This window comes from Fundulus heteroclitus, chromosome 5, assembly GCF_011125445.2.
Source record: "Fundulus heteroclitus isolate FHET01 chromosome 5, MU-UCD_Fhet_4.1, whole genome shotgun sequence".
Classification (NCBI taxonomy): Eukaryota; Metazoa; Chordata; class Actinopteri; order Cyprinodontiformes; family Fundulidae; genus Fundulus; species Fundulus heteroclitus.
In genome coordinates, this window is record NC_046365.1 from 38,815,975 (window position 1) to 38,842,164 (window position 26,190).

General features: G+C 41.0%; 3 protein-coding genes across 3 annotated transcripts in view; 2 read left to right on the forward strand and 1 right to left on the reverse strand.

Moving 5' to 3' along the window:
* tbc1d9 (TBC1 domain family, member 9 (with GRAM domain)) overlaps positions 1-1,946 on the forward strand; it is a 30,973-nt gene extending 29,027 nt beyond the window's left edge. Inside the window, exon 21 of the mRNA XM_012862867.3 lies at positions 21-1,946. Within this exon, the coding sequence (XP_012718321.2) occupies positions 21-797 (777 nt within the window). The 3' untranslated portion in view covers positions 798-1,946. The remainder of the gene's footprint in view (positions 1-20) is intronic.
* A 5,541-nt stretch (positions 1,947-7,487) lies between these two features.
* On the forward strand, positions 7,488-13,112 carry ucp1 (uncoupling protein 1). Its single transcript, XM_012862869.3, has 7 exons — positions 7,488-7,608; positions 7,987-8,123; positions 8,955-9,153; positions 9,444-9,641; positions 9,727-9,828; positions 11,546-11,726; positions 12,706-13,112. Exons 2-7 carry the CDS (start codon positions 7,998-8,000, stop codon positions 12,815-12,817), a joined length of 918 nt encoding a protein of 305 aa, XP_012718323.2. The 5' UTR covers positions 7,488-7,608; positions 7,987-7,997; the 3' UTR covers positions 12,818-13,112.
* A 64-nt stretch (positions 13,113-13,176) lies between these two features.
* On the reverse strand, positions 13,177-25,190 carry elmod2 (ELMO/CED-12 domain containing 2). Its single transcript, XM_012862870.3, has 9 exons — positions 25,075-25,190; positions 21,647-21,793; positions 21,532-21,560; positions 19,109-19,206; positions 18,878-19,007; positions 17,876-18,009; positions 16,846-16,914; positions 16,633-16,766; positions 13,177-13,968 (listed from the first exon to the last, which is right to left on the reverse strand). Exons 2-9 carry the CDS (start codon positions 21,789-21,791, stop codon positions 13,814-13,816), a joined length of 894 nt encoding a protein of 297 aa, XP_012718324.2. The 5' UTR covers positions 21,792-21,793; positions 25,075-25,190; the 3' UTR covers positions 13,177-13,813.
* Positions 25,191-26,190: the final 1,000 nt, after the last annotated feature.

The following is a 26,190-nucleotide window of genomic DNA, read 5'->3' on the forward strand; positions in this document are numbered from 1 at the left end:
TCGCTCTTTCTGTCTTTCAGAGCCAGTTCATCGAGCTCTGTAAGACCCTTTACAGCATGTTCAGCGAGGATGTGGCAGAGCAGGACCTCTATCACGCCACCGCCACCGTCACCAGCCTGCTGCTGGAAATGGGGGAAGTGGGGAAGCTTTTTACCTCCTGCAGCAGGAAGGATACCAGCGAGGAGGAGAAGCCTGAGCCCAAGTTGTGCCGCAGAGACTTATCGGATCTGAAATGCGCTCGGGACGCCGCGGATCTCGGGGACGTGTTCATCCCCGCGGCTGAGGAGGACAAGTCGAGCCCCTGCGAGGAGGATAAACGACAGGAAGCGGCTGAGGAGCTGGCGCCCATGCAGGACATCAAGCTGGAAGACTCGTCCCCCAAAGAGACGGGGACGTCGTCCGCCATGCTCATCTCCGACGACGAAACCAAAGACGACACGTCGATGTCGTCCTACTCCGTGCTCAGCGCCGGCTCCCACGAGTTGGACGAGAAGCTGCAGTGCGAAGACATCGCCGACGACACGGTTCTGGTGCGCAGCGACGACGGCAGGCGACCGGAGAGCGAGCGGCGGAGCCATCCCGGCGACAAGCGGCTGCCCCACAGCACCAGCATCGACAAGGACTGGGCCATCACCTTCGAGCAGTTCCTGGCCTCCGTCCTCACCGAGCAGGCCCTGGTGCGCTACTTTGAGAAGCCGGCGGACCTGGCGTCACGCGTCACCAATGCCAAGAACGTGCGAAAAGTCGGGCGCCCGCTGCTCTCCACAAGTGACTATGAGATCTCTCTCTCTGGCTGAATGACTGAAGTGGTTCTGGAGGATTTCAGTGACTTTTTTTTTTTTGTTTTTTTAGGATTATAGTGGAAATTGTGTTTATTTGAAAGAATGTGACCAAAACTGCGTCTAATGATGCATTTTACCAGGAATTTAAAACCAATTATATAAACCAACAGATCCTGTCTTGTCAAGAGAAGACTTCACTCATGGTTTGCTCAGATGAAATCGGTGTGTACAAATAGCAGCTGTACCTTTTATAAGACAATATGCATAAGTGGTAATAATCTAATATATCTACTACTAGGCTGTGTAGATCTAAATGTCCACACGTGTAGTGTTGTTCAAAAAAAGTTCAAAACCACCTCTGTACTTTGCTTTGAAGCGGTTAGAGCTTGTAAACTTTAAACTGCTCTCGCTTGACGGCTTTTCCAGGTTTCTGGAAGTTGAAACGGCAAAAAGATTTCAGCTCCTTGGAAGCTAAATAATCAAGAAATGAAGGGGTGACTCAAAACTTTTGCACAGCTCTGTACAGTACAGTTCAAACGTCGATTATTAATATTCTCCAGTGCGTATCGTCACTTCTCACATCTGGTCAACCTGTTGCTTCCTTTAGTTGCAATTCTGATTGCTGCTATTTCTTTATAGAGATGTAGAAAACAGAGATCTGATGGGAAACCATTTTTTTTTTAATGTCTTGTCGTGAAAACACTCCGGTTCACTTTAATGCAGTCCGTCACTTTAGCAGAGAATTTATTTTCTTTGTTTTGTATTGACAAAACAGAAACCAACCTGTACAATAACTACCTAGAAAAAGAATACAATCAACTTCTAGAACATTTCTGTTTAAGCTGGACAAGAGTTTCTGTCAGTATTATTACACTAAAATACGTCTAAGAGCCCTCGTCGCCTTCATTTACAATATGTTGTGGGCCATCTCTGCTTGCCTTTTTTTTTTTATTATTATATTTTTGTCCACCCATGCATGATTTCTTTTTTTTTTTTCTCTGTGCATTTTTACATGGATTTTTATTGTATTTTTTCAACTTCTGTATGTGTGCGTGCGTGTATATACATATATATAAACATTTGTTTGACCAGATGTTGCTGCTCTGGATTCTGGTGCATTGTGTATATCACTCATCTAATTAAAATCAGTGTCATTAATTCCCAGTGCTGCCTTTAGATTTTTACTCACTTTGTCAGAGTTTGCAGTACGTGATGCGTCACTGCCATCTGCTGGAAGAACTCACACCTCCGTTATTCACACCCTTGGAGATTTAGATCAGTTTGTTTCTTCTCTTCCACTTGTATGAAATTGGGTCATAGATGTCAAATTTCCAAGAGGAAAACCAACACATCCTAGTAAGTCTTCTGCTGCTCATTGGAGATCCGAAAGAGTTCCCAGGTCAGAGGGATAAACACAGATTTATGAGGTCCATCTTTACAACTGGTTACCACAAATCGGGCTCCAGAGACTCCGGTGTTAAGGATTCTAGCTGATGTCCCATTGACTTCAGTAGCGTGCTGGTCTCTTAAGACCATCTTCACACCCCAGCCACCCCTCCTCGAACCTCCATTGATATATTTTCTTTGTAAGCTTATTCAGAGTTTATATTACAATTTTTACACAGATGACACACAGTTGTACATTTTACTAAACCATACAGACACTAACAGTCTTTCCTAATATCACTAAGGCTAATTCAGCCATGCATACACACCCGGGGGGCAGGGGGATTGCTAAGGAAGAGCCATGCCCTGCCTTTATAGACCAGTTCATTGTTATTGTTTTGACCTGGTTCTGTTCGACCTATCCAGGGTTACCGCACCTCTTGCCCAATGACTGCTGAAGACACCCTCAACTTTAAAAAAAAAAATCCACTTTCCCTTTAAGATCTGGAGCGTTTCGCACAGCCAGCTTTACTGCTTGTTCCTTCACTCTGCAAACAAAACCTGGATGGATGCGCGTGTTGTTTCAGTGCCACAGGTAGTTCAATCTGGCACAGACTGGCGCCTGAGTTAACGCTGCAAAGTCCACAGATTTATAAAAGTGAAATCAATACATTTAGAGAAACGTGACACTTCTAAGAATTCAAGAGAGAATGATTGTAGAAATTTGTTTAAATTAAGAAAAAAAAAAGTTGTGATTCTGGCCAAATGAGTCATTGGAGTTAAAATGTGTCAAATGTTGCAATAAATATTCTGGAGTGAGTTTAAGAATCATAAAGTTCATTTCGGATGTGTTTTTTTTTTCCACTGGCACAACAGAGAAGAAGAAAAACAGACATGGGTCATTTCCACTCACTGCCTGCCTCTAATGTCCAAACATATGGGGGCTGTGGTCACGGGCGTCCAATCACAGCTCAGCTAGATACCAAACCAAAAGCCTATTGGCTGATTAAAACGAGCCTTTATCAGACTCCTGGCAGAGCTATAAAATATTAATCTATCCAGTGCAAAGAGTTCAAGTTTGTGTGAGATTTCATGAAAAACGAGATTTATTATGCGAGTCTTTACGTCTCTTCTCCCATAAAACGAGGACTTAAGAAAAGATAAGAAATACCTTTATTGTGCTACAATGGGGAAATTCAGGGGGACTGTTTTCCCCTCACATCATAAAGTGATGGGTTGACACAAATAAAGGCATTATTTTAGGATCTTTTTTTGCTAGGTTACATATTATTTTGGTTTCCCATAAGCAGGGTTGGACGTCTGACACCACAGAGCTGCAGCTGTTGTTTTTGTTTCCAATTTCTACCAGTTAATTCAGGCAATAAAACAAGTCGAGACATAAACAGCGTAACAAAAATGGCCAGACCCACAAACTGTCTCACCTGATTTAAAAACAAGAATGCACCAGGACTCTTATTTAAACCTAAATTTAAACCTGTAAATGAAGGTTTATTGATGTGCATTAATAAACCACGTTTTTAATTTTCTTCCTGCTGTATGTTGCTGGTTTTCACATGACAACCAGAAGCTTCAATGTGTTGTATTAGGATTTGATGCACCAGACCAACATCTTGTCACAAATAAAGATCTGTAAAGTGTGGTGTGTGTTTGTTATTTGTAACACTTTGTAGAACCACCTTTAGTTGCAACGACCACGTTGACTCTTTTTTGGTACGTCTCTGACACCTTAGCAGATCTCTAGACTAAAACTTCAGCTCAAACTTAGATTAGATGGAGATAATCTGTGAACGCTGGGTTTTTTTTTTTGTTTTTGTTTTTTTTTTCTCCCCAGTGTCCTGTCTAGCAATATGGCAATAGGAATTGATATCTCAATGCCAGATAGAGCTCGACAGATTTTGCTTTTACAAGTGGAGCAAACAGCTTTCGCCATAGTGCTCCACTTGATTTATGCTTGTAAATAGCTTTATTATGATTCCTGCAAGGAGAATTTCAAATTATATGGACATGACAATGGGAGAGTAAAGGAAGAACAAAAAGTGAAAGAAAAGAAAAAAAAGAGTAGAGGTGAAAGAAAGAGGAGATAAAAGGGAGAGAATGATAAAATGTCCTCTGTCTGCTCCATCACCTGGAAAGAGACACAAAAAGAACAGCACAACCAACAGACATAAAGCAACAGATACACTCTAATAACACCTAGATGCCATTGCTAAATCATATATATTATTATGTAAGCTGACATGTGTAATGTGATATTTGAAAAAAGAAAGTGAAAGAACATAAATAAATAAATTATAAGATTACTGTATATAAGTGAACACTTAATACCTGGGACCCAGCACCAGTGGGAGATGTGAAAGTGCACTAGTTTAGGTGAAGATTATCCAGAAATAGCTTGATAGTGATTGTGGAGAACCGAAGACCCACCTTCCCCGAGCACAGAGGCAGGCGTCAGGGGACCCGTAACCCCGGACTCCCAAAGGGGTCCCTAAAGCAGGTCGTCCAGGAGGGGCCGACACAGGATATCTGCAACCCCCCCCCCCCCCCCCAAGGAAGGAGCAGAGACGACCCCGAGGAAATCCCCCAGCCACCGCAATGCCGACGCCCTCAAGAGCCGCGGAGACGAGCCCGTGGGCTCCGCCGGCAGCTAGCCCCGCTGAAGTGGTCCCGGCCATGGGCCCTGAGGGCCAGAGGCCCCAGGGGCGCCCCTCCCCCGCGACGAGGGCCCCGGCCGCCCCCCGGGGGGCCAGGCCCCGCGAAGAGGCCGCCGGGGGTGGGCCGGCGCACGCCCAGGAGCCCGCCCCAAACCCGAAGCCAACCAATGCGCCAGGGGGCCAAGGCGCCCGCCAACGAAGTGGAGGAGGGCAGGACGTGGGGGGATGGGCTCCGCACCTATCGGAGACTTGAGATGTTCTTGGGAGAGGGAGCGGACCACACCCATACCTGAAAAAAAAAAACTCATTCACCCCATCCCTCCCTTGTGCCCCACTCACCACACACAGAGAAAAAAAACAAAAAACAAACGCTGGTTTTCTAGTGTCGCCGCAGATTCCCGGGTGGATTTATTTCCGGACTGTAAGATCTTTGTGACCTCCGGAGGGCGTCCTTTGTTTCTGACATTGATGTGTTTTTATCTATTTTTTGTACGGTGACCTTGAGTGTCCAGAAAGGCGCCTTTTAAATAAAATGTATTAATATTATTATTTTACCAGTGTTTCTTCCAACTTTGTCCTGTGTTTAGCTCCTTTCATTGTCCCCGTCTGTCCTGAAGGAAAACATCCCTGGATGCTGCCGGTATGTTTCACAGCCGGAGACGGTGTTCTCAGCTCGATGTTTTCCACCACACATGTGGACTGAATAGTTTAATATTGGTCTACAGTAATCTTTTCACGTTTAGACAGAACTTTGTGAGGTTTTCTAAGCTTGGGACATTGATTAAGAGCCTGACGCTGCTTTAAACTTCTCCACCACTTCCTCCCTGACCTGTCCGCTGGGTTCCTTGGTCTCCATGATGCAGTTTGAGCCCTAATGTTCTACAGCAAACATCTGAGGGCAGAAACAGAACAGCTGCATTCAATCTGAGGCTAAATTGCCATCAGGTGGACGCTGTTTACTGCAGGGTGGAACAGTTGCTAACGTGGTGGGCTTGCACACTGCAAAAACGGATCTAGAGATAAATAAAATGTTCTTAAAATGTGTGTTTCTGTCCTAGATTTGAGCAGGTAAATAATATTATCTGCCAATGGAATGAGTATTTTTGACCCCTAAAATAAGATAATTTGACATCCTGCACTTGAAATAAGATGATGGAGATGAGTTGTTCCTATTTTAAGTGCAAAACTCTTATTCCATTGGCAGAACATCTTATTTACCTGCTCAAATCAAGGACAGATACACTAATTTTAAGACAATTTTAATTATTTTTACTTTAGTTTTTGCAGTGCAGAAACAAGGTCCTGGGTTTGAATCCTGGTCTGCATGCAGTTTTCATGTTCTACCTGCACATGCATGGGTTCTCTCCGGGTACTCCGGCTCCCGCCCACCATATTGGTTTTTCCAGATTGCCCCTGGGTATGTGAGTGGTTGCTTGTCCTGTGATGGACCAACAACCTGTCCGTGGTGTACCTGCCACTCACTCAATGACCGCTGGAGATAGACACCAAGCTCAGGTTAAGCAGGTGCAGAGGATGGATGGATAGATGGACGGCTGAAGGCAACAGGCTGTTTTAAAAAATTGCATTCCTGACCTGAAAATGTGCAAAATGTGCACGATTAGCTGTGCATACAGAACAACAATAGATTTATCTGCAAATAAAAAATAGAAAAAAAGTGCAATTAACAGCAGGGATGTGAACAACTTACTGAGTTCGTTGGGAGCAGTGAGGGCTATGAAGAATTTCCTTTAAAAATAAAATCACAATTGGCACTATATAAATAAAATTGAATTGAATTTAAGTTTGTGGGCGAAACATGAAAAAAATAAAATGAAATGTTTACGGGGTATGAATACTTTTGCAAAGCGGTGTGTATGGGATGCGTTTATTATTATATAACAGACTCAGCTGCAGTGAGGCCAAACACGATGTGATTTCCAAGGTCTTATCTTCTCTGGAGTGAACTTCGGTCAGCGATGCGCGTCACCGCTCACATCTATGATTCCTCACGTTTGATTTGACACAAACAAACTGAACAAAGACCAGGAACTGTGGATGAATCGAGGGACACATTCAGAGTAACACAGCTACCAAAACTTAGCGTCAAATGGCAAATCCCAGTAAAGTCTGCAGAACTGATGGGTGCGTAACGCTGCTGTTTGCATGGCTGCGCCGTCATTGGCTGACAGCCCAGACCAGCCCCCAGAAAAATCATCAGATAGCGCTCCGATATCAGCCATGTTCAAGGCAGACGCCTGTTCCCGCAGTAAATAATTACCTATTACTGTACATTTATGACAGATGGAGATGTAGGAAATCTGCTGACACAAATTTGTACCCACTAGACCAAACGCAGACATGTAAATAGTGTTAATATATAGTTAAAGGCAGCATAAAAAACACTTTAAAGTGGTAGGTTGTGTCACCAGACTGTTAGAAATCACGTTTATTTTTCCCTCACAGCTGAAGTTATTTCTGTTGTTTTTCATGAAAGGCGTCTGCCCAGCGAGGAACACTGATTATCCCACAGTGAGTGGACTTTGATTGAACCCGGGCACACACAGGTACACAGCGACGCCTCTAGTGACGCTGCCATAAAAAGCCAGCCGGCAGATATATAAAGGAAGAGCGAGAGGTGCCTCTTCCCTTTCTGTGCTAGAGGGGCACCTTCCAGGATTACCATCTGGTCCTTCAAACCCTGCCTGGTAACATCCAAGGACCAAAAAAAAAAAGAAAAAAAAAGACCTTTTAATTATCACTTAAACAATGTAAGTGTGTAACTGAGACTTCAGCCTACCCCGACTTAGGGGTGGACAATAATTCAATATCAATATATATCGTGATATAACTTTACTCAATAACGGTGATATGATTGCAGCATTTGTATTGTATTGTTTTATGATTTTTATTTTTTAAAGCAAATATATCTAAAATGTTATATTGAAGAACTTTGATAAACATGGCAAAATAACAGCCATTAGTTTGTGCAGGCATCTGTTGCACCATTCTTGGGCTTTCAGAGGCTTTCATCTTGCTCATATATCGATATAATTATTATTATCAATAAATTTATTGTGATAAAATCGTCCTACTCTGACTTCATGGAAACTCACCTTAAGTCTGTGTTGATGCGTACCGGTCCATAGAGGCAGGAAACATGGTGGGATTCAAACCCTCAGACGTGCCTCCTCCTCTCGGGGTGAAGATGGCGAGCGCCGGAGCAGCGGCCTGCATTGCTGACATCGTCACGTTTCCTCTGGACACAGCCAAAGTCAGACTACAGGTACGTCCTCGTTAGTAGGAACGCACTCGGCTCTGATCGTAACCACCAGCTTACGTCTATTGCAGGGGTGTCAAACTCATTTTGGTTTAGGGGCCGCATTCAGCTTAATCTGATCTCAAGAGGGCCACACAAGTTAACTCATTGCAAGATTAAATAGAACTAATAAATATGGACTTGTTCATTTTTATATTAAGTTAATTTCACTTTTACACAATAAATTATGAATAACCTCAGCGTTTTTAAGAAAAGTATGTGCAATTTCAACAATACTTTTATTCAGTTAAACATTTACTTGTGCATTATGCATAAGAACTGATCACAGTGATTATACAATGTTGAAAAACATGTATTCACATTTTTTGGAACTTAAAAACACAGTCCTGCATGACAAAATACATCAAACAAGATAAAAATTAAGAAATGATTTGAATTTTTCCACACCTGAAGCTTAATCTGCTAATTAAAACACAGTGGACAATATAGGAACTGCATATTTTCAATTAAACAAAATACATGTTTTTTTTAATTTTATGTTTTATCATTCTCTTCCTTTTATCTTGTCCACTTGTGAAAGTCAAATCTGATGAGCTCTTTGTGGCATCTTATTGCCACATTGCCAAACAGGACACTGGAGAAAAAAAAAAAAAAAAAAAAAAAAAAAAATATTTTTTTTTATAATGATAATGCATTTAGCCACAGGGCCGGACTAAATTGTTCGGCGGGCCGGACCCGGCCCGCGGGCCGTATAGTGTAACTAAAAAGGGGAACTCATTGGGATGTTTGCACCTCTGAGTGGATTTATCCTCCATAAAAATGTCTACTACTCCTCAGATCCAAGGGGAGAAGCAAGCGGTGGAAGGCATCCGCTACAGAGGGGTGTTTGGGACCATCAGCACCATGGTGCGAACGGAGGGGCCCAGGTCCCTGTATAACGGGCTGGTGGCTGGGCTGCAGAGGCAGCTGTGCTTCGCCTCCATCAGGATCGGCCTCTATGACAACGTGAAAAACTTCTACACTGGCGGCAAAGAAAGTAAGTCCTGCCTGACGGGAAAGACGGAGACGGGCCGTTCTAGATTGTGCATCTTTTCTGGGTGCTTCATACAAGCTGCAGGAGAAAAATCGCATTCACTATTAATCACAACAATAGAGACGAGTTTAGTGAAAGGTATCTGATGCTTCTCTAATTGCGGCCTTCCTGCAGCATCAAGGTGTCGTTCATCCTTCGTCTTCCTTTCTAACGAATTCTGCACGTAAAACCCCAATAAAAAAGCAGCTGAGCCCACCCACATGCCTGATTAACTACAAACTCGTCCTCTGCAGATCCAGGCGTGCTGATACGGATCCTGGCGGGCTGCACAACGGGCGCCATGGCCGTGTCGTTCGCACAACCCACGGATGTGGTCAAGGTTCGATTCCAGGCTCAGATGAACCTGAACGGCGTCGCTCGGCGCTACAACGGCACCATGCAGGCCTACAGGCAAATATTCCTCAATGAGGGCTTACGGGGCCTGTGGAAAGGTGAGGGGAGAGCTTCCCACGTCAGGCGGGGACAAGGTCCACCAGGACCGATGATAACACTATTGAGCGTGTGTGTGTTCTCCAGGAACATTACCCAACATCACAAGAAACGCGCTGGTGAACTGCACAGAACTGGTCACCTACGACCTGATCAAAGAGGCCATTCTCAGACACAATCTACTGACAGGTAAGAGTCCCCGGGCTGGGGAACTATGGCAAGCTAATGTGTAATATAATAATGAGGCAGATTTAAAAAAGGTTGAAAAAAGTCCTTTCAGCAAATGAGTAGGTCGTTCATCCTCTCAACACTTAATGCCTCAGATTTAAAACATCATTCTTTATAAGTCTTTGATTATTAGATGCTGTCCACCTCCAGAACAGCACGTAATATTAAAACCGCACTTTGACTGGCCACATTTTTCATTTCAGACATCAATGTTCTGTCTGTTACTGAAGAAGTGAGGTTCTGTTAAAAGGTTACAAGCTGTCAATATCTTACCTGCAGCAGATAACTCCCATGCCCTCTCTGTTTAGTATAAATCCAGATCAGATATTATGAATGGTACATTATTTCACATAAGAACATTATTAGATGGGTCTCAAATAGGCATTGGAAAAATAATTTCAAATTGACATCCTGTTATCATATACCCATAACCGTATGGCTCCCAGTTTTTTATTTCTACCTAGGGCTGGACAATATTGAAAAAAAGCATATTGATAAAATAGAAATCATATTGATCGATATCGATAATTATCTAAAAAATGTAAAATATACATTTTAAATGCAGCCCTGGCCATTTATGCTGTTGCTTGATTACCTATTTTTAAATAAATGGATTCAAACACAACCCTTTATTCAACCAACTTTTTAGGAAAACTGTAAGTGTTAAAAAAGAAAAAAAGAACATGTGCTCTCTGAACTCTCTGAAGGTTGATGGAGCTTTCCTGGGTTTGTGATTGGTTGGGAGGATACAAGTACTGTAGTATTAATCTACATGATAGGCTAAAATGCACTGTTCTTTTATTGAACTTTTTATTGACCCCTGTTTTTTATAATGAACCATACGTCTATCGATCGATATATATTGTTATTGAATTATCGTCCAGCCCTATTTCTACCTGTATCAAACCTAACTCTGCATTTAACATGGGCCAATTAAGTAACCCACAGAGCACCAATAACACAACTGTCCCCCTACTGTCTTCCCATATTTAAGGTTTTGTAGACTTTTCAGCTGCAGGTAAAACACTGACTAGTAGTACTCTCTCCACAGAACCCGACACGATAAAAAAAATTGTAAACTGCTGCACGACGTCGCTGATTTAAATTTGAAAACCAAAAAGCAAATATCTGTAAAGTCAACAAGAGCTTTCAGTATTTACATCACGACAAGCTATTTCAGAGTTTACCTGAGAAAAACGACGTCCCGTATGTAAAATGTTGATTTTGACTTGCAGAAAATTGTTTGCGGATGCCTAAAACGTGCTGTAAAAATGCTATTTGAAAGGGGGTTTAAATGCTATAAAAATACCTTCTATCAATACTGATTATTTTTTCTAATAGTGTTTCGCAAACAAAACATTTTTTTTTATCTCATGAGATAGGAGCGTGGTTTGATCACACCTTTCAATAACCTATAACATCCCTACTCAAGTCTTTTTTTAAACGCAGAGGGGATTCCCGATTGGACAAAACTCCCACACCCACTCACCTCTGCAGCTGATAACGGTCCCAGGACAGAACATGTTGTAATCCCCCCCCCCCACAGAGCTGTAAACACTGTAGTTAATGTGGGATTTATTATAACCATCCTCCTCGCTCCATTCAGATTACACAAACTGCTGACGCAGGCCTGAACGCCTCCCGGTGTTGACCGCATTCTTCCTTCATCTCTGCGCAGATAATCTGCCGTGCCACTTTGTGTCCGCGTTCGGAGCGGGCTTCGTCACCACCGTCATCGCCTCCCCGGTAGACGTGGTGAAGACCAGATACATGAACTCTCCGCCGGGCCAGTACCGCAGCGCCATCAACTGCGCCTGGACCATGATGACCAAAGAGGGACCGACTGCGTTTTACAAAGGGTGAGTCGGTCCCGGCCACATCAGACCCCACGCAACACGCCGGCTCTGTTTGCAGAACACAGCCGGTCCTGCAAGAGTAGTCATATTGTCTACACCCCAAATGTGCAAAGAAAATTATTTGGTTTTCAATTTTTTTTTTAAACAAAACCCTTAAAATGTGTGACATGCATTTGTATTCAGCACCATTTAGTCGAACACTGTGAAATCAGCTGATGTCTGCAACCCCGATGTGAAATGTGGCGGTGGCTGCACCATCTGTATGTTGTTCCTCTAAGATAGGAAAGTTATATCAGAGGAGGGGAGTGGTGGCCTAGTGGTTAGAGCAGTGTGTTTGCGTTCTGAGAAGGTTCCAAGTACCCGGTTCAATCCCCACAGCCTTGACTCTGGGTCCCTGAGCAAGACCCTTAACCCTAGATTGCTCCCCAGGCACCGCACAGTGGCAGCCCACTGCTCCCCAAGGGTGATGGGTTAAGATGCAGGAGTGAATTTCTCTATTGTGAGATGAATAAAGTTCAATTATTATTATTATACTAAGGAGGTTAACTCTCCAAGCTGTTCACGGCCAAGACGTAGAGCCAAAGCTACAGTGGAAGGATATTCGTGTGCTAAAGCGGCCTAGTCAAAGTCCAGATCCAAGCGTAATTGTTAACCTGGCAACACGTCTGAGTTTGAGCTTTTTTTGCAAACAGGGAATCCCGGAGTGACATACCTCATAAGATCAGCAGCTGTATTTGCAGCTAAACATGGTTTTACAAAGTATTGATTCAGGTGATTATTTATGAAAGACAGAAATACACGGATCATGTTCCTTCCTTTTCTTAACGATGCACTATTTTCTGTTGGTTTATTGCATAAAGTCCTGATTAAACCGTTCTAACGTGACCCAAGGTGGAAACATTCAGGAGGTGTGAATTATTTTTTTACAGTGGCACTGAAATATTCCTGGCTCCATTCCTGAGGTTCCGTTCTTCTTCCACAGGTTTATGCCCTCGTTTCTCAGACTGGGATCCTGGAACGTGGTCATGTTTGTCTCGTTTGAGCAAATCAAGAGGGCCATGATGGCCTCACGAAGGATGGAGGCGCCAAACTGAGACCTTCGGGATTAATGTCTGGTTGTAAACCTTAAAGCCATCTGTATGTCGTTCCTCTAAGATGGGAAAGTGATATCAGTTTCTGTCGATGCTTCATTTTCCCTCAAACCAGAGTGTTGTATTTAAGTTTTAACTCTTTTTTTATATATACTTCACCACCCTGGGACCAACGCAGTCACTGTGGCAGCAAAAAGCGATTGACAAAAGTTTGCACTTTAAGTTACGTATGTCAAAACCTGCTAAGGTGGCCTGAACAAGCCTGCATCTTAATAAACACGATTTGTTATTAAAAACCTGTGTCTGTTCATCCTGAATATGAATGACTTGTTTTGGCATGTTTCACTTTAAAACACTGACACTTTTCAATTCAAATGCCAAATTTATTGACTTCAGGCAGAACTGCAAATCTTCTCCGAATGCATTTTGAAGAATAAAATTAAAAGGAGCAATAAAAATTCAGTCTTGGAAAATAAAATAAAAACAAAAATGCATGAAAACGGGGCACGAGCGTCGCATTTATAACATTAACGACGAGTCGGGAGATATTAAGCCATGCACAACGACTCTGAAGATAAACGTGAATAACCTGAGGATAAACGGTGAGAGCACGCCGACTTTAAAGACAAGGAAACAAGGTAGTTCGATTTTTACTGATCACCAAAAGTGCTTAAAGCCTCATGAATCATCTTCTCTACCTGAGTCTTCTGCAGCAGCTCTCGTTTTTTTAACAAAACTCTCTCTGGAATGGTTTCTTTCTGTTGTTGTTGAGGTACGGGCTTTTAGATTTGTGCTATAATACGTGAAAAACATTATTAGTCACGGTGCCGAGACACACTGAGCACCGCTAGGGTATCAGCTGAAGAAACGGGGAAAAAAAAGGTTGACTGCTTAGTTTTGCTTGTCGTTGGTCGTCTTCTTCAATAACCCTGTGTCCTTCAAGCACATCGAACATCGGGACGTAAACGAGGAGATTGGTGTAAAACGCGTCCAAACGCGTCAACGGGAGGCTACGGTCAGCGCGAGAGACACGTCTGGCTCCTGCAGACGGGCCCTCACCAGGCTGTGAAATCTTTCTCGGTACTGATTGAAGTGCATGATGCTCTCCGGCTCCTCGGCCACCCAGAATCGGTCGAACTCGTACGCGAGATAACCTGGGAAGAGAAACGAGAGGCTGGAGCAGGACGGAAAATGTAGAACAGACACAGAAAATGTCTTCACAGCCCGTAAAGTCTCACATTTCGACATCACAAACTTAATTTTAGTTCATCCAGAGTTTATGTGATTGACAAACACAAAGCTGTTCATGACAGTTATGCAAAAGAAAAAAAGCTTACTGGTTTTTAAAATAATTTTGCTATTAAAGATCAGAGAAGTCAGGCGAGTAAATCCTCTTTGCTCCTTTTGAAACGACGCTCCTAAATAAATCCAATACAGCCAGAAATCCCCTATTTAGTAAATGGAGTCGACTTGAGCGTAACTGAAAATCAGTATATGTAATATCTGACAAAAGTAAGTACACCCTTCACACGGCTTTAAATATTTTATGACACTGTGATACAAAGTAGTCAGCGGTCAGCTTGGATAGCGGTTTAAATTTGCTGTCCCCTCAAAATAAATCCACACACAGCCCTTAATGTCCAAAGCGGTGGAAACAAAAGTGAAACTGTTCCAGTTGTTCCCAATTAGCCGTTGTCCCTCGTTAGGGTTGGCAGGTCTCAGGTGTAAAAGGGAAGCAGGTATGTTAAAATTCACACTGAGCCTGGTTCTGGTTCTGCTGGAGGTTCTCCTCCCTGTTAAAGGGGAGTTTTCCTCTCCACTGTCGCTTCATGCATGCTCAGTATGAGGGATTGCTGCAAAGCCATCAACGATGGCTACGAGACAGCCGACTGCACACCTACCAGGACATGGACGAAATCTGTATTACCACAAATAAGGGCACTGCTGACAGAAATCCATACGAAGCTGTTTTCACATTTATGGTGCGTTCACACCGAACACGATCAAGGAGAATTTTTCCTGTTAATCCACGCTGACGACGCAGCCGTTTCTCCCCCACCAGCTCGTCTCACCGTTTCAATCCACTTGCCGGTTCCTCCTCTCCGTGGCAGTGATGGATTTCACTGTGCGAGTCACGGTGCTGTATTTAATGTGGAAAGTGGACAACTGTGTCGGCGCCCCTGAGTCCACCAGTTCCTGCAGAGATGCGCCCGGTTCGGCGAGTACCACCGCGTCTGGATGCTGGTCTCTTCCAGCGATACTTCCATCTTTCCAGGACCCAGTAATAGGACCTGCTGACCCTTCCCCAGGGACACCAACTACAGGCGTCTTCTGTCAGTAAATCCATCACTGCTCTATAGAGATATAGCCAAACTGTGCTGTCTAAATGTTTTTAGCCTCACATAATCCACGAAGAGGCCCCAGCAAATAGGTCAACAAGGGGCTCTGGTCAGATGAGACCAAAATTAAATTATTCGTACATGGAAAAAGCTCCGTGTGGTGAAAATCCAACGCCGCCCATCACCCTGAACACCTCCCCCCAACTTTAGAGCAGGGAGGTGGCAGCATCATGCTATGGGGACGCGTAGCTCCTGCAGGAACAGGGAAGCAGGTAATAGCTGGTGCTCAACACAGAGCAGTTCTGTCCTTTATTTTTCATTTTTCTGGCACTACTGGCCTTTATTTCACAGTAGGCTGACAGGAAACTGGGTGAAGAGAGAGCAGGAAGACATGGAACAAAGATCCACGGGTCGGGGCCAGAACCCAGGACGGCGGCGTCGAGGGATGAGGCCTCCGAACACGGGCCTCCGACACAGAGCAATTCTTGAATAAAACCCGTTAAAGAATTGAGACTGGAGTGAAATTTCACCATCCAACAGAAGAAGAGCCCTAAACACACAGCCAGAGCTACAGAACATGTTTTATATCAAAGCATATTCATGAAAAAGCTAAAGTGCAGACTGAAACCCAAATGAGAATCTGTCACAAGACTTGAAAACCGACGTTCACGGCCACCGTCCGATCTATCGGAAGGAGCTTTAGCTATTTTACCAAGAAAGGGTAAACATTTCAGCCTCTAGAGGAGTTAAGCTGGTAGAAACCTTCCCTAAAAGATGTGCAGCTGTATCTGTAGCTCAACCTGGCTCTATGCTGAATGGACAGAATTTTATGAAGTGCTTTTCCAGCCATACACTGCAAAAACGGATCTAAAAATAAGTAAAATGTTCTTAAAATTTGTGTTTTTGTCATTGATTTGAGCAGGTAAATAAGATTATCTGCCAATGGAGTGAGTATTTTTACCCCTAAAATAAGATAATTAGATATACTGCACTTGAAATAAGATGACTGAGATGAGTTGTTCCTATTTTAAGTGCAAAAATCTTATTCCATTGGCAGATCATCTTATTTAGTTGCTCAAATCAAGGACAGATACACTCATTTTAAGTAAATATTACATATTTTTAGCTCCGTTTTTGCAGTGTATTAACCACTCAAAGCACGGATAAGTACTGTTTCATACCATCACACTCATTCAGACACCCTGGGACCCAGCGGCACGCGGCATGTGGCGGGAGGAAGCTGAAATCCAACCCACAACTCTCAAATTGCTAGATGACTATCTCTACCTCCAGGCCCAGGGAAGTACTGATATCACAGACGCACACCACAACCACGTTTTCCTCCACTCCACAGTTCTGAACCACTTTGTGTTTGCCTATCGCCTATAATACGAATAAAATGAATGTTTTTGTCGCATTATGACTGAGCTCAACGCGTACGGATACTTTTGGAAAGCACTTTAAACAAAGCGGACTCACAGTATAACTGGTGGAAGTCTCTGAGCTTAGGTGCGCCTTGGACTGAATTGTAGAAATGGGGTTTCAGAGCTCCGCTCTTCAGGAGGCTGTAGGCCATCTCGGTCAGGTTGATGCCAACTATAGCGTAGGAATATCTGAAACACAGTTTTATACGGCCATGGCTGTTTTTAACAAGATGCAACCTCAAAGTGGAAAACCTGGAATGTCCCTTACCCCAGTTTAGGGTGGTTTGCGTGAGACAGCACCTGGCGAGCTTCTGCTGAGTAGTTTTCACTGAAAAAACTGCAAACGGCGTAAAATTAGCAAAAAAAAAATCAAACAGCTTCTATTTATGTTAATTCTCCGAATAAATAACTTTATCTTGTAAAACATGGAATCTGCTGTAAGAACTGAAAAATGATAAAGATTTAACTTGTATATTTATGCATAATTCCACCCTGTTTAATATAAGGAGATTGCACGCCACACTTTTCAGATTTTATTTGTAAAACATTTTGAAACCCAGGCATCATTCTCCCAACCACTTCAGACAGTATTTATGAGTTTTGTGTTGGTCTTTTGGATAAAATCCCATTGAAATACATTAAAGTATGTGAATATACTGTGATAAAATGTGAAAAAAGGGTTTGAACAGATGGCGACCTCAAGCTAAGACATCATACATTTACCAGCTCTAAAAACTCCTGCTAAAAACAAAAAGGAAAAAGGTTCGACAAAAACAGTACTTTTCCCCAGTAGCATATCACCATGATAACCATTAATTATCATGGATGATGTGTGTGAGAATGTGCTATTTTTTATTTTTTTGTTGTTTTTATCAGTTATTTGTTATTTATTTCTTATATTGTGTGTAAATTGAGGGACAGAGATTTATTTATTATTTATTTATTACAGTTTTTTAAACATATGCACGGATCGATGGCACTTTTTAAATTTCGTTGTTCTTGTGACAATGACAATAAAGTTTTCATTCATTCATTCATCAGAATTCACAGGAATTTACCTTTATTAGGGATCAGTAACGTTTCTTCTAAATCCCTTTTATTACTGATGTTAGAGAAGTCTTTGTATATAGTTTATGTTATGTTGGATGCTGTAAGTTAAGCTTAGTGTTGCATTAAGTCAAAGGGGATTAGCCAGAATGCTGTTTCTGATAGCCTCCAGTGTTTTTACAGCGCCTCCTGCAGCTTCTCTCTGTGTTTTCTGTAGATCATCTAATTTTAACAACGCACTGAGCACTCACACAAGGTTGATGAGGCCTAGCAGGCCCATTCCTCTGAAATCTGTCTTCGGATCATCTCCTTGGAAGCCGATGTCCCCCCACTGCTTCGTTACTCTGGACTCCAGCTCCACTGTTGGCATCAACAAGTCCCAAAGCTAAAAAACACAGAGAGTCCTACGGTTAAGCACCTAAACTGGACCTGCAGCGGACTACGGGACCTATTATGTCCATTATAATCTAGTCCATCATTTGTTTGATTGGGGGAAATAAGTGATTCGCTTAATAAAACAAGTATTTTAAAAACATAATGGCAAAGCTAACAGGTAGCAGAAACATACTAAACTGACTTTAATTTACTTTCAAACTCACTTCTCTGCATAACTTGAGATGCAACGATATGAAAAGTTGGTCCGATATCAATATTCAAAATTAATATTGCTGTTTATAGATAGATAGATAGATAGATAGATAGATAGATAGATAGATAGATAGATAGATAGATAGATAGATAGATAGATAGATAGATAGATAGATAGATAGATAGATAGATAGATAGATAGATAGATAGATAGATAGATAGATAGATAGATAGATAGATAGATAGATAGATAGATAGATAGATAGATAGATAGATAGATAGATAGATAGATAGATGAACTATTAATCCGGGGCTGCTTTACATGAATGCATTGAAGAGTTTCAGTCAGGCTTCAGAGCTTATCATAGCACTGAAACAGCTCTGGTGAAGGTTACTAATGATATTCTCATTATGTTGTGTCTATTCTTGTCCTGAATATTATATATATATATATATATATATAAATACCTAAAAAGTAATATTATTATTGGATATTAATATCGGACCAAATTTTAATATTGTTGTATATATATCGGCACATGTAAAAAAAATGTAATGTAATATTATGTAAAAAAAAAAAAAAAAAAAGAAAGACCATTATTGGCCGATAGCGATGCTAATGTCCGTATGTCATAGGTCTGTACAGGAGACTTTAAAGTCCACACCTTTAAAAGCATGGCCTCGTGTTCTGGGTTGTCTGAGCTGAAGACTTCCTTTCTTAAATCTTCTACAGATGAATACAAGCTGCTGTATCCTGTTATCTGCAGCAGGCAGACGTGCAGGCTCCCCTTGAACCTGAAAGACGAACGGAGAGAAAGGACCAACGAGTCACCTTTTAACAACAAGCATAAAGTTAAAGCTAAACAACATAGATAATCATTTCAAAATAAACTTACAGGGGGTCTTTCTGGGGTTTAATATTCTTCTCTTTCATAATCTGATCCACACATTTCTCTAAACTGTCCTTACTGTTCTCCAAAGCTCCTCGCAAAACCTATGAAGGGGAGAACAAAGAAAGAATAAAACAGATGGTTGGATGCAGATATCAGCTCGGCAGGTTTTTAAAGTCTGTATAGAAAAAGATGAACCAGTATTTCTCTGGCTGACCACTTCATGAACTGTGGATCGGAAAACTGCTTGGCAAGCTACAATTATACATTTAGAGCTGGTCTATCTGAGCTTGGCGAGCGTAGACAAAGATAAGGACAGATTAAGATCAGAGGATCTGCTGATATTAAAGTTAACAAAGCCAGCAGAATGAAGATAAACAGGTCAGACGTGCAGCTGGCAACAGAGATAGTCAGCTTTCATCCACTTTTATGCTGCAGTTGCACATTTTTAAGACGTTTCATTTCATCTGCTCAATCTATTTTCATTTTCTAAGATTGTGAAAGAGAAAATGTGCTTTCTACATCTGCCCCTAATTTATGTTTTTTTTATTTCTAAAGGAAATTAAGCTAAAACATATTTTGGTAAAATTTTGTAATGAGTGCCCTGGATCTTATTTAGGGGTATCAGAGTAAACCGGGCCCAACAAAAGAGCACGTCAGATTATTTCTTTTAACATTAAAACCCATCTAGCTTTTTCTTTCTACTTTGCATCCAAACACCACTTGTCTTTGTCAACACAAATATAAGGACATGGAAGTTTAACTTCAAGCAGAATTTACAGAAATCCCAATTTTATGTTTCCACTAGTTTAATAAAAGGGTTTTTAATCTTTAAATATAAGGAATAAATGATGACAATCCTGAACGCTCAGAAGGGATTACAAAACCAGGTAAGACCTTTATACATATTAACGTTCCTGTAATTTAATAATACCGTATTTTTGGACCATAATGTCCAAAAAATACGGTATTTTTAAAAATACGGTAAATACGGCTATCCGTCTCTGTCAGGAGGACAGAGTAGCTGGACTACACTGCCCTGTTTCTAACATCAGGCCAAAATAAACCTAACTTTTAAATTTAATTAACTTACTAGGTTTATTGTTGCCAGCGCGTACTCCAGGCTGCCTTACATGATTGTACTTGTAGTTTAGACATTACAGTCAGGCAGTCTTGTAGACAGCTCAGGGGTCCTATCAGGTAGTGACACAGTGTACCGTAATGCTCCTAATATCGGTGCTAACCAAAGTCATACTTACACATTTTAACAGATTTTTGAGCGCACTGTACCAAATAAAATCAGTGAGTAAACACAACTTTGATCATATATAAGGCACACCATCAATTTTTGAGAAAATGAAAGGATTTTGAGTGCGCCTTATAGACCGAAAAATATGGTATGTTGACTTAATAAATATCAATAGAATAGAACAGAATGCATGTATAACAGAAATGTATTGACAGCAAAGTAAAAGGGGAATGGAAGCATAAAATATTCACAATTAACGTACAGGGCAAATTTACAATATCAGAACTGTACAGTTATTAGTTATTAATCTGCTTAAAGGAGCAATAAGCAATTATTTTATGAGATTATTATTATTTTTGAGAGAAAGACCTAAAAATTTGTATTGTGAAGAACTGAAGGTATGTTTTTAGATGGACTATGACATGACTTCACCCATCATCTCTCTGTGTTTTCTTCCAGTCTTGTTTACAAAGTCGGGCCGGCAGTGTGAATAACTGCCACTACCCTTAAAATGCTACCACCGCGTTCACCCGCAGACAATCAGGATCCATCATTACTACAAAAAAACAACAGTCTTTGGCAAAGAGGTTGTTAGATAAGGAAAGAGACAAAACAAGGATCAACACCTGCCTCACATTTCCAAGGTGGAGAGCAATGTGAGAGCAGAAGCAGCTCCGGTTTGACTCGGTGCTGGCTTTTCTCTTCCGGACAGGTGAGTAACAGCATGAAGTCAAATGCTGGTTTCTGGTAGTGTCGCAGTCTTATTAGACTTGTGTTTCTATGATGATTCGGTTGATTAATGTGCTGCAGTTGTAGCATGTGGATTAATAGCTGGAGTTTGACCAGCAATGGGCCCAGTAGCCCAGCTAACACAGTTAGCATTGTTTATTGTGGCCCGGCAGGCTCACGTACGTTCAGAGTATTTTTTTTTTTTTTGACAAAAAAATGTTAAATTGAGTCAGATAACTGGTCTGGTGCTTAGGTTTGGAAGGTAGAGAGAGGCGTGGCCTGCCACACATCTTGTTTTGGTCTACAGACAGTGCTCAACAGCGCACCTAGTGGTGAAATCCCTCATATTGCTCTTTTAAGGTAACGAGAAGTTTGCGCTTAACTAATGAAACAAAACATTATATGCATGTAAAGTTAGCTTTGACATCTGAATTTAAATCAATGGTCTTACTTTATTTTTAGAGGACTGCAGAGAGTATTCTGGAAGACAAGGAAACGTGTAGTAGATTAGGGAGATGCAGCGACAGCCCAGCAACACGAGGACCACAGCTGGAGGAGTATTTTACCGGCTCTTGCTGTCCTTGTGGCTCCTGGCTTGCACCCGGAGCAGATCCTCTGCAGCTCGCAGGTCCCTGTGGCCTGCCGGACGAGCCACTTCAGCCAGTACCTCAGGAAGGACGTGTAGACATAGTGCCAGATACTCCCCAACATTTCTACAACACATGCAGAGAGACTTAAACAAAGTATGGTGTCTTTTCCTGACCCCTCGCAGAAACACGTTCATTTTTACTGAAAACTAAGAGTGAATTGACTCTCGTCCATTTTGCTATTTTACCAGTTTGTAGTTAATCCGCAGGACGGTTCAGTAGCACTTTATAAAACTACACCTTATTTAGCATCAGTTATATTATATATATAATAAATCTAATTATATATACAAATAGATCATCAATAAAGAGTTCATTAATTCGGAGAACATCATAAGTCAAGGATGACTCATACTCAATAAGCTAGAAATTAACACTTTCCTCCTAAAGTCTAATTACATCATAACCATTATTTATTCAAACTTAATAAACCATGAATGCACTAGTTAGTATAATATGTGCATATGTCTATAAATGTATATTAACATGCACTTTCACGTCATGAGTTAGACACGCTTTAACAGATTTACTACTAATTATGCAATGCATAATTCAGGCAGTTCCAAGAAACTAGTCAAGTCTTTATTTTAGGTACATAACTCAAAAGCTTTGAGTGATTGTATGATTTATCTTATTTGTGACACATTGTTTTTGTATAAATTACTAAATTTTTGGCACTTTAGTGACCTGCTGTAGGTTAAGTGTTTTATAAGCCATGTTTGGAATAAAAGACTTAAATAAGTACAAGCAACCAACTGAATTATTATTATATTATGATAATCTATTCAGACATGTCAAACTCATATTTAATTTTCCTTTGGGATTAATACAGTATTTTTGAATGGAATTGAAATTAAATTAGGTGAAAGTGCATGTACACGTGCATTTACATACATTTATCAAATACACTAGTTTATTGAAGGTTTATTAAGTATAAATACACAATGAGCATCTTGGTTCTGGATTCAATTAGACTTTAGATGTAAAACATTAATCAACATTGGCTTATTAAGTCTGAGTCGTCCTTAAATATCAATGTTCTCCACATAAATTAGTTATAAATCCTTAATTAATGCTAAATAAGGTGAGGTTATTCTAGAGTGCTCCCCGTGCTTCTAATCAACTATGTGTCAACTTATTTCAATTCATCTTGGGGGAATTTTTTACCTGCTTTGATAATGAGAATTTAAGCCGTTTTCATCTAATCTAATTAGATTTTGCAGTAAACGTAGCTCCAATAAATATTGTCAAGAGTCACTTTTGATTTATCAGAGCTCATAAAAACTTTTCCTAGGAGCGAACAGGCCCAAACACCGTTTACAATTAACAGAAACTGGGTGTAGCGTAACATCAGAAAATAATGCACAACTAAAGAAAAAAAAAAGATGCATCAGATAGGACCTTTTTTTTTAGTCTGTATCTGCATAATTAAACAAGATACGATGAAGCAAAATAAATTGATATGGATGATTAAGTACAAATGTACAAAGTGGTATGTTTAACAACACAGAAAGGAAGTAGGAAGGGAAATGATGTCAGAGCAGAGGAAGACGTGGCCGCAATGAGACCCTCATAGTATAACCTTGAGCCACAAAATGACCGAATTCATGCAGAAATTCAAAATAAAACAGAATAGGGTCTATTTAAGAAGTGAGAAAATAACATTTATTCCTTATGTGTGCTCTAAAATAAAAAAAATACGCTGACAGTAGATCTAAGCAGGGATTTAGATTTATAACAAACATCTGTTATATTTAGTGGTGGTTTGCTAGTAAACCTTCTTACTGCACACATTGTTGTCCCCTCATGCTTTTCAGCTTTTTATAGCTCATTTCTGTTAGTATAACAAGCTGCATGGCATAAATAATAAACATTCTGCAAATTGTGAAAATTTACTTGAAAATTACCACAATGTTTAAGACAGATGGCGCTCCTTTATTTTCCACACCATAAATGCTCTTGTTGTTGTGATCAGAAATATGCTGAAACAGCCAAATTTGTCTATGTTGAGGGCTTCAAAAAAGTGTAATAGCCTTTTTCCAGCCAGCTGACCAGCAGTGGGCAGTAAAATGTGAGATCTGCAGTACAGCATTACTCTGTACTTACAAAAACACAATAACTCTTTGTCAGGCATCCTATTAAACGTAGGCTTAAACTTCAGGTTTAGTCAGGTACATTTCTACTAATTTTTTTTCTGTTTGAATAAAAAAACAGCTACAGCATTTCCAAATTTTTTAATTCGGCAAAGTAATTTTGGAATCTGGTAAAGACAACATCAGTTTCTTCCATCCCTTCATGTAAAGCAGGGGTGTCCAAACTTTACGGCTTGTGGGTCGAAATTGTCGAGTGAAAAATCACTCGATGTCCATAGAATTAATACCAAACCTAAATATTTTAGTGATTTTTTTTAAACTTGTGCTACAAAATATGACTAAATAAACAAATTAGATTATCTGTATTTAGACAATTTTAATAAACAAATTCCAATCATATTTTAAAGCACCAACGTCTACGTTTGAGTAAAAGTCAGATAGATGCGATCCTATTTACTATTAAATTAAAGATAATGTAAAAAGTGTGGTTATTAAAAGGCAAATGTTTTCTTTTGTACCTAACATTCAATTATATTTGAACTTATCAGTAATAATTTTGCTGTAAATACAAATAATAAGTTTCTATCTGCACCAGCCAAATCTTTATTGATATGCAGTTTCAGGGGGCCGCACAAAATCAGCACAGGGGCCGCAAATGGCCCCCGGGCCGCACATTGGACACCCCTGATGTAAAGGAGACCTCAGCTGCTGTGACCTGGTGGATAAAGTTCGGTAACCCAACGACTGCGTCATGATTGGGACAGATGTTACATGCATCTGGTCCAGAAGCATGTAACATCCTTTAGACAGACAGATTACTAAAACGTCCACAGTTCCCCCCACTCAACGTCGGAGAAGGTCGTGGGACCGTAAATTAGCATAAGTTACAAACAACAGCCTAAAAACCACAGGATGACATCATCAATGGGACCTAAACAGAACACCACACAGCCAAAACAATAGCATCGTGTTAGCAACGATGCTAACTTCAAACTACCATGAGTTGTTCCTTTAACTTACAAACCATAAACGAGTCTGTTTACGAATTAGCAAACAAAGCATAGCTTACTATCCGTAATTGTTTTTTTAAAAAACAAACTTGCCAATCTAGCTTTAAAATTCATAAGTGACAGCTCAGACAACAGGTTGTCATTGATTTGTCTGTTAGCTTGCTACACAACCAGGACTTAGTTAGGTCGCAAACACACCGTCTGGTATTATCGATGCTTAGGAACTAGCTCTGCTGCCGCTTACCTTTATTATTGTTAGAAAAGTACTAACAGACCAAAGTATTTCCCTCTACTTAACCAGTGTGTTGGAGGTAAAGGGTTAGCAACGGGGGGACGGATCTAACGACTGTGATGCGTTCAGGCTTAGATCGGACACACCGCTTGGCAACAGCCGGCGCCAACAAATCATAACGTTAACTTTACAAAAATACGGCTAATCTACAGAGATTTGTCACACTGCGTGTCTTTAAAAAGTTTTCTGGATGTTTAGAATTTTAAAGCGATGTCACTCATTTCAAAAATCAAGTTGAAATTACTGCACTAGGCTGAATGAAGAATGTCTTTGAACTCCCCATATCCAATGTCGCACCGGTGCTGTTAGGGCGCCATCTGGAGGACAACAGAAAAAATGACCAGGCGCCTCAAAAATGACTCCAACATCTCTGAACTCTCCAGAAAGGGGCCACAAATAGGTCAGGCATTCTTTCCTTCCAGAAAGACTGACATTTAAATTAACCCTGATTTAAAATAAATAATCCTTGAGGAAAAAGATGCCACGCCTTGGCTTCTCATAAATAGAGTGATATGAAAGGTCTACACCCCGTTATAAGAAGCCTCCCACAGAACCAGACTTAGTGTGAACGGATATCTGCCTCGACCAACTGGGGGTTTGAGAAGACAGAGCAGAGACACACAAAAAGGGGACAGAAACACTGATCCAGGAGTACTTTCTGTGTGAAAAATAAGTAAAAAAAAAAAAGTTCTGTCACTACTAGCTTCATTAGTGGCTTCATCTAGGAGAGAAACGTAGCTACGCAGACAGACTCTGAGCCTGTTTTCAGGTCTAATGTATGTCCAGGAGAGAAATAGGATTAAACACTGAAAGACTGGGCCATGGGTATCATCTGTAGACGGAGAAGATGAAGCAGCAGCTCAGCTGTCGCCCTCTCCAGGACGGTGTCACAGCTAAACAGGAGGACAGGTCAGATTCACAGGCTCTATGAAGAGAAGAGAGAGAACATAAGTTAAAAGCTGAAACAACAGCAAATAAAACACAGCAGGAGAGTAGTAGAAGAAAGTAGCAGAGGGAGGAAAGGTTGTGAAGACAGTCGCAGTAAAACATCAGGAACAGGAAGCAGCC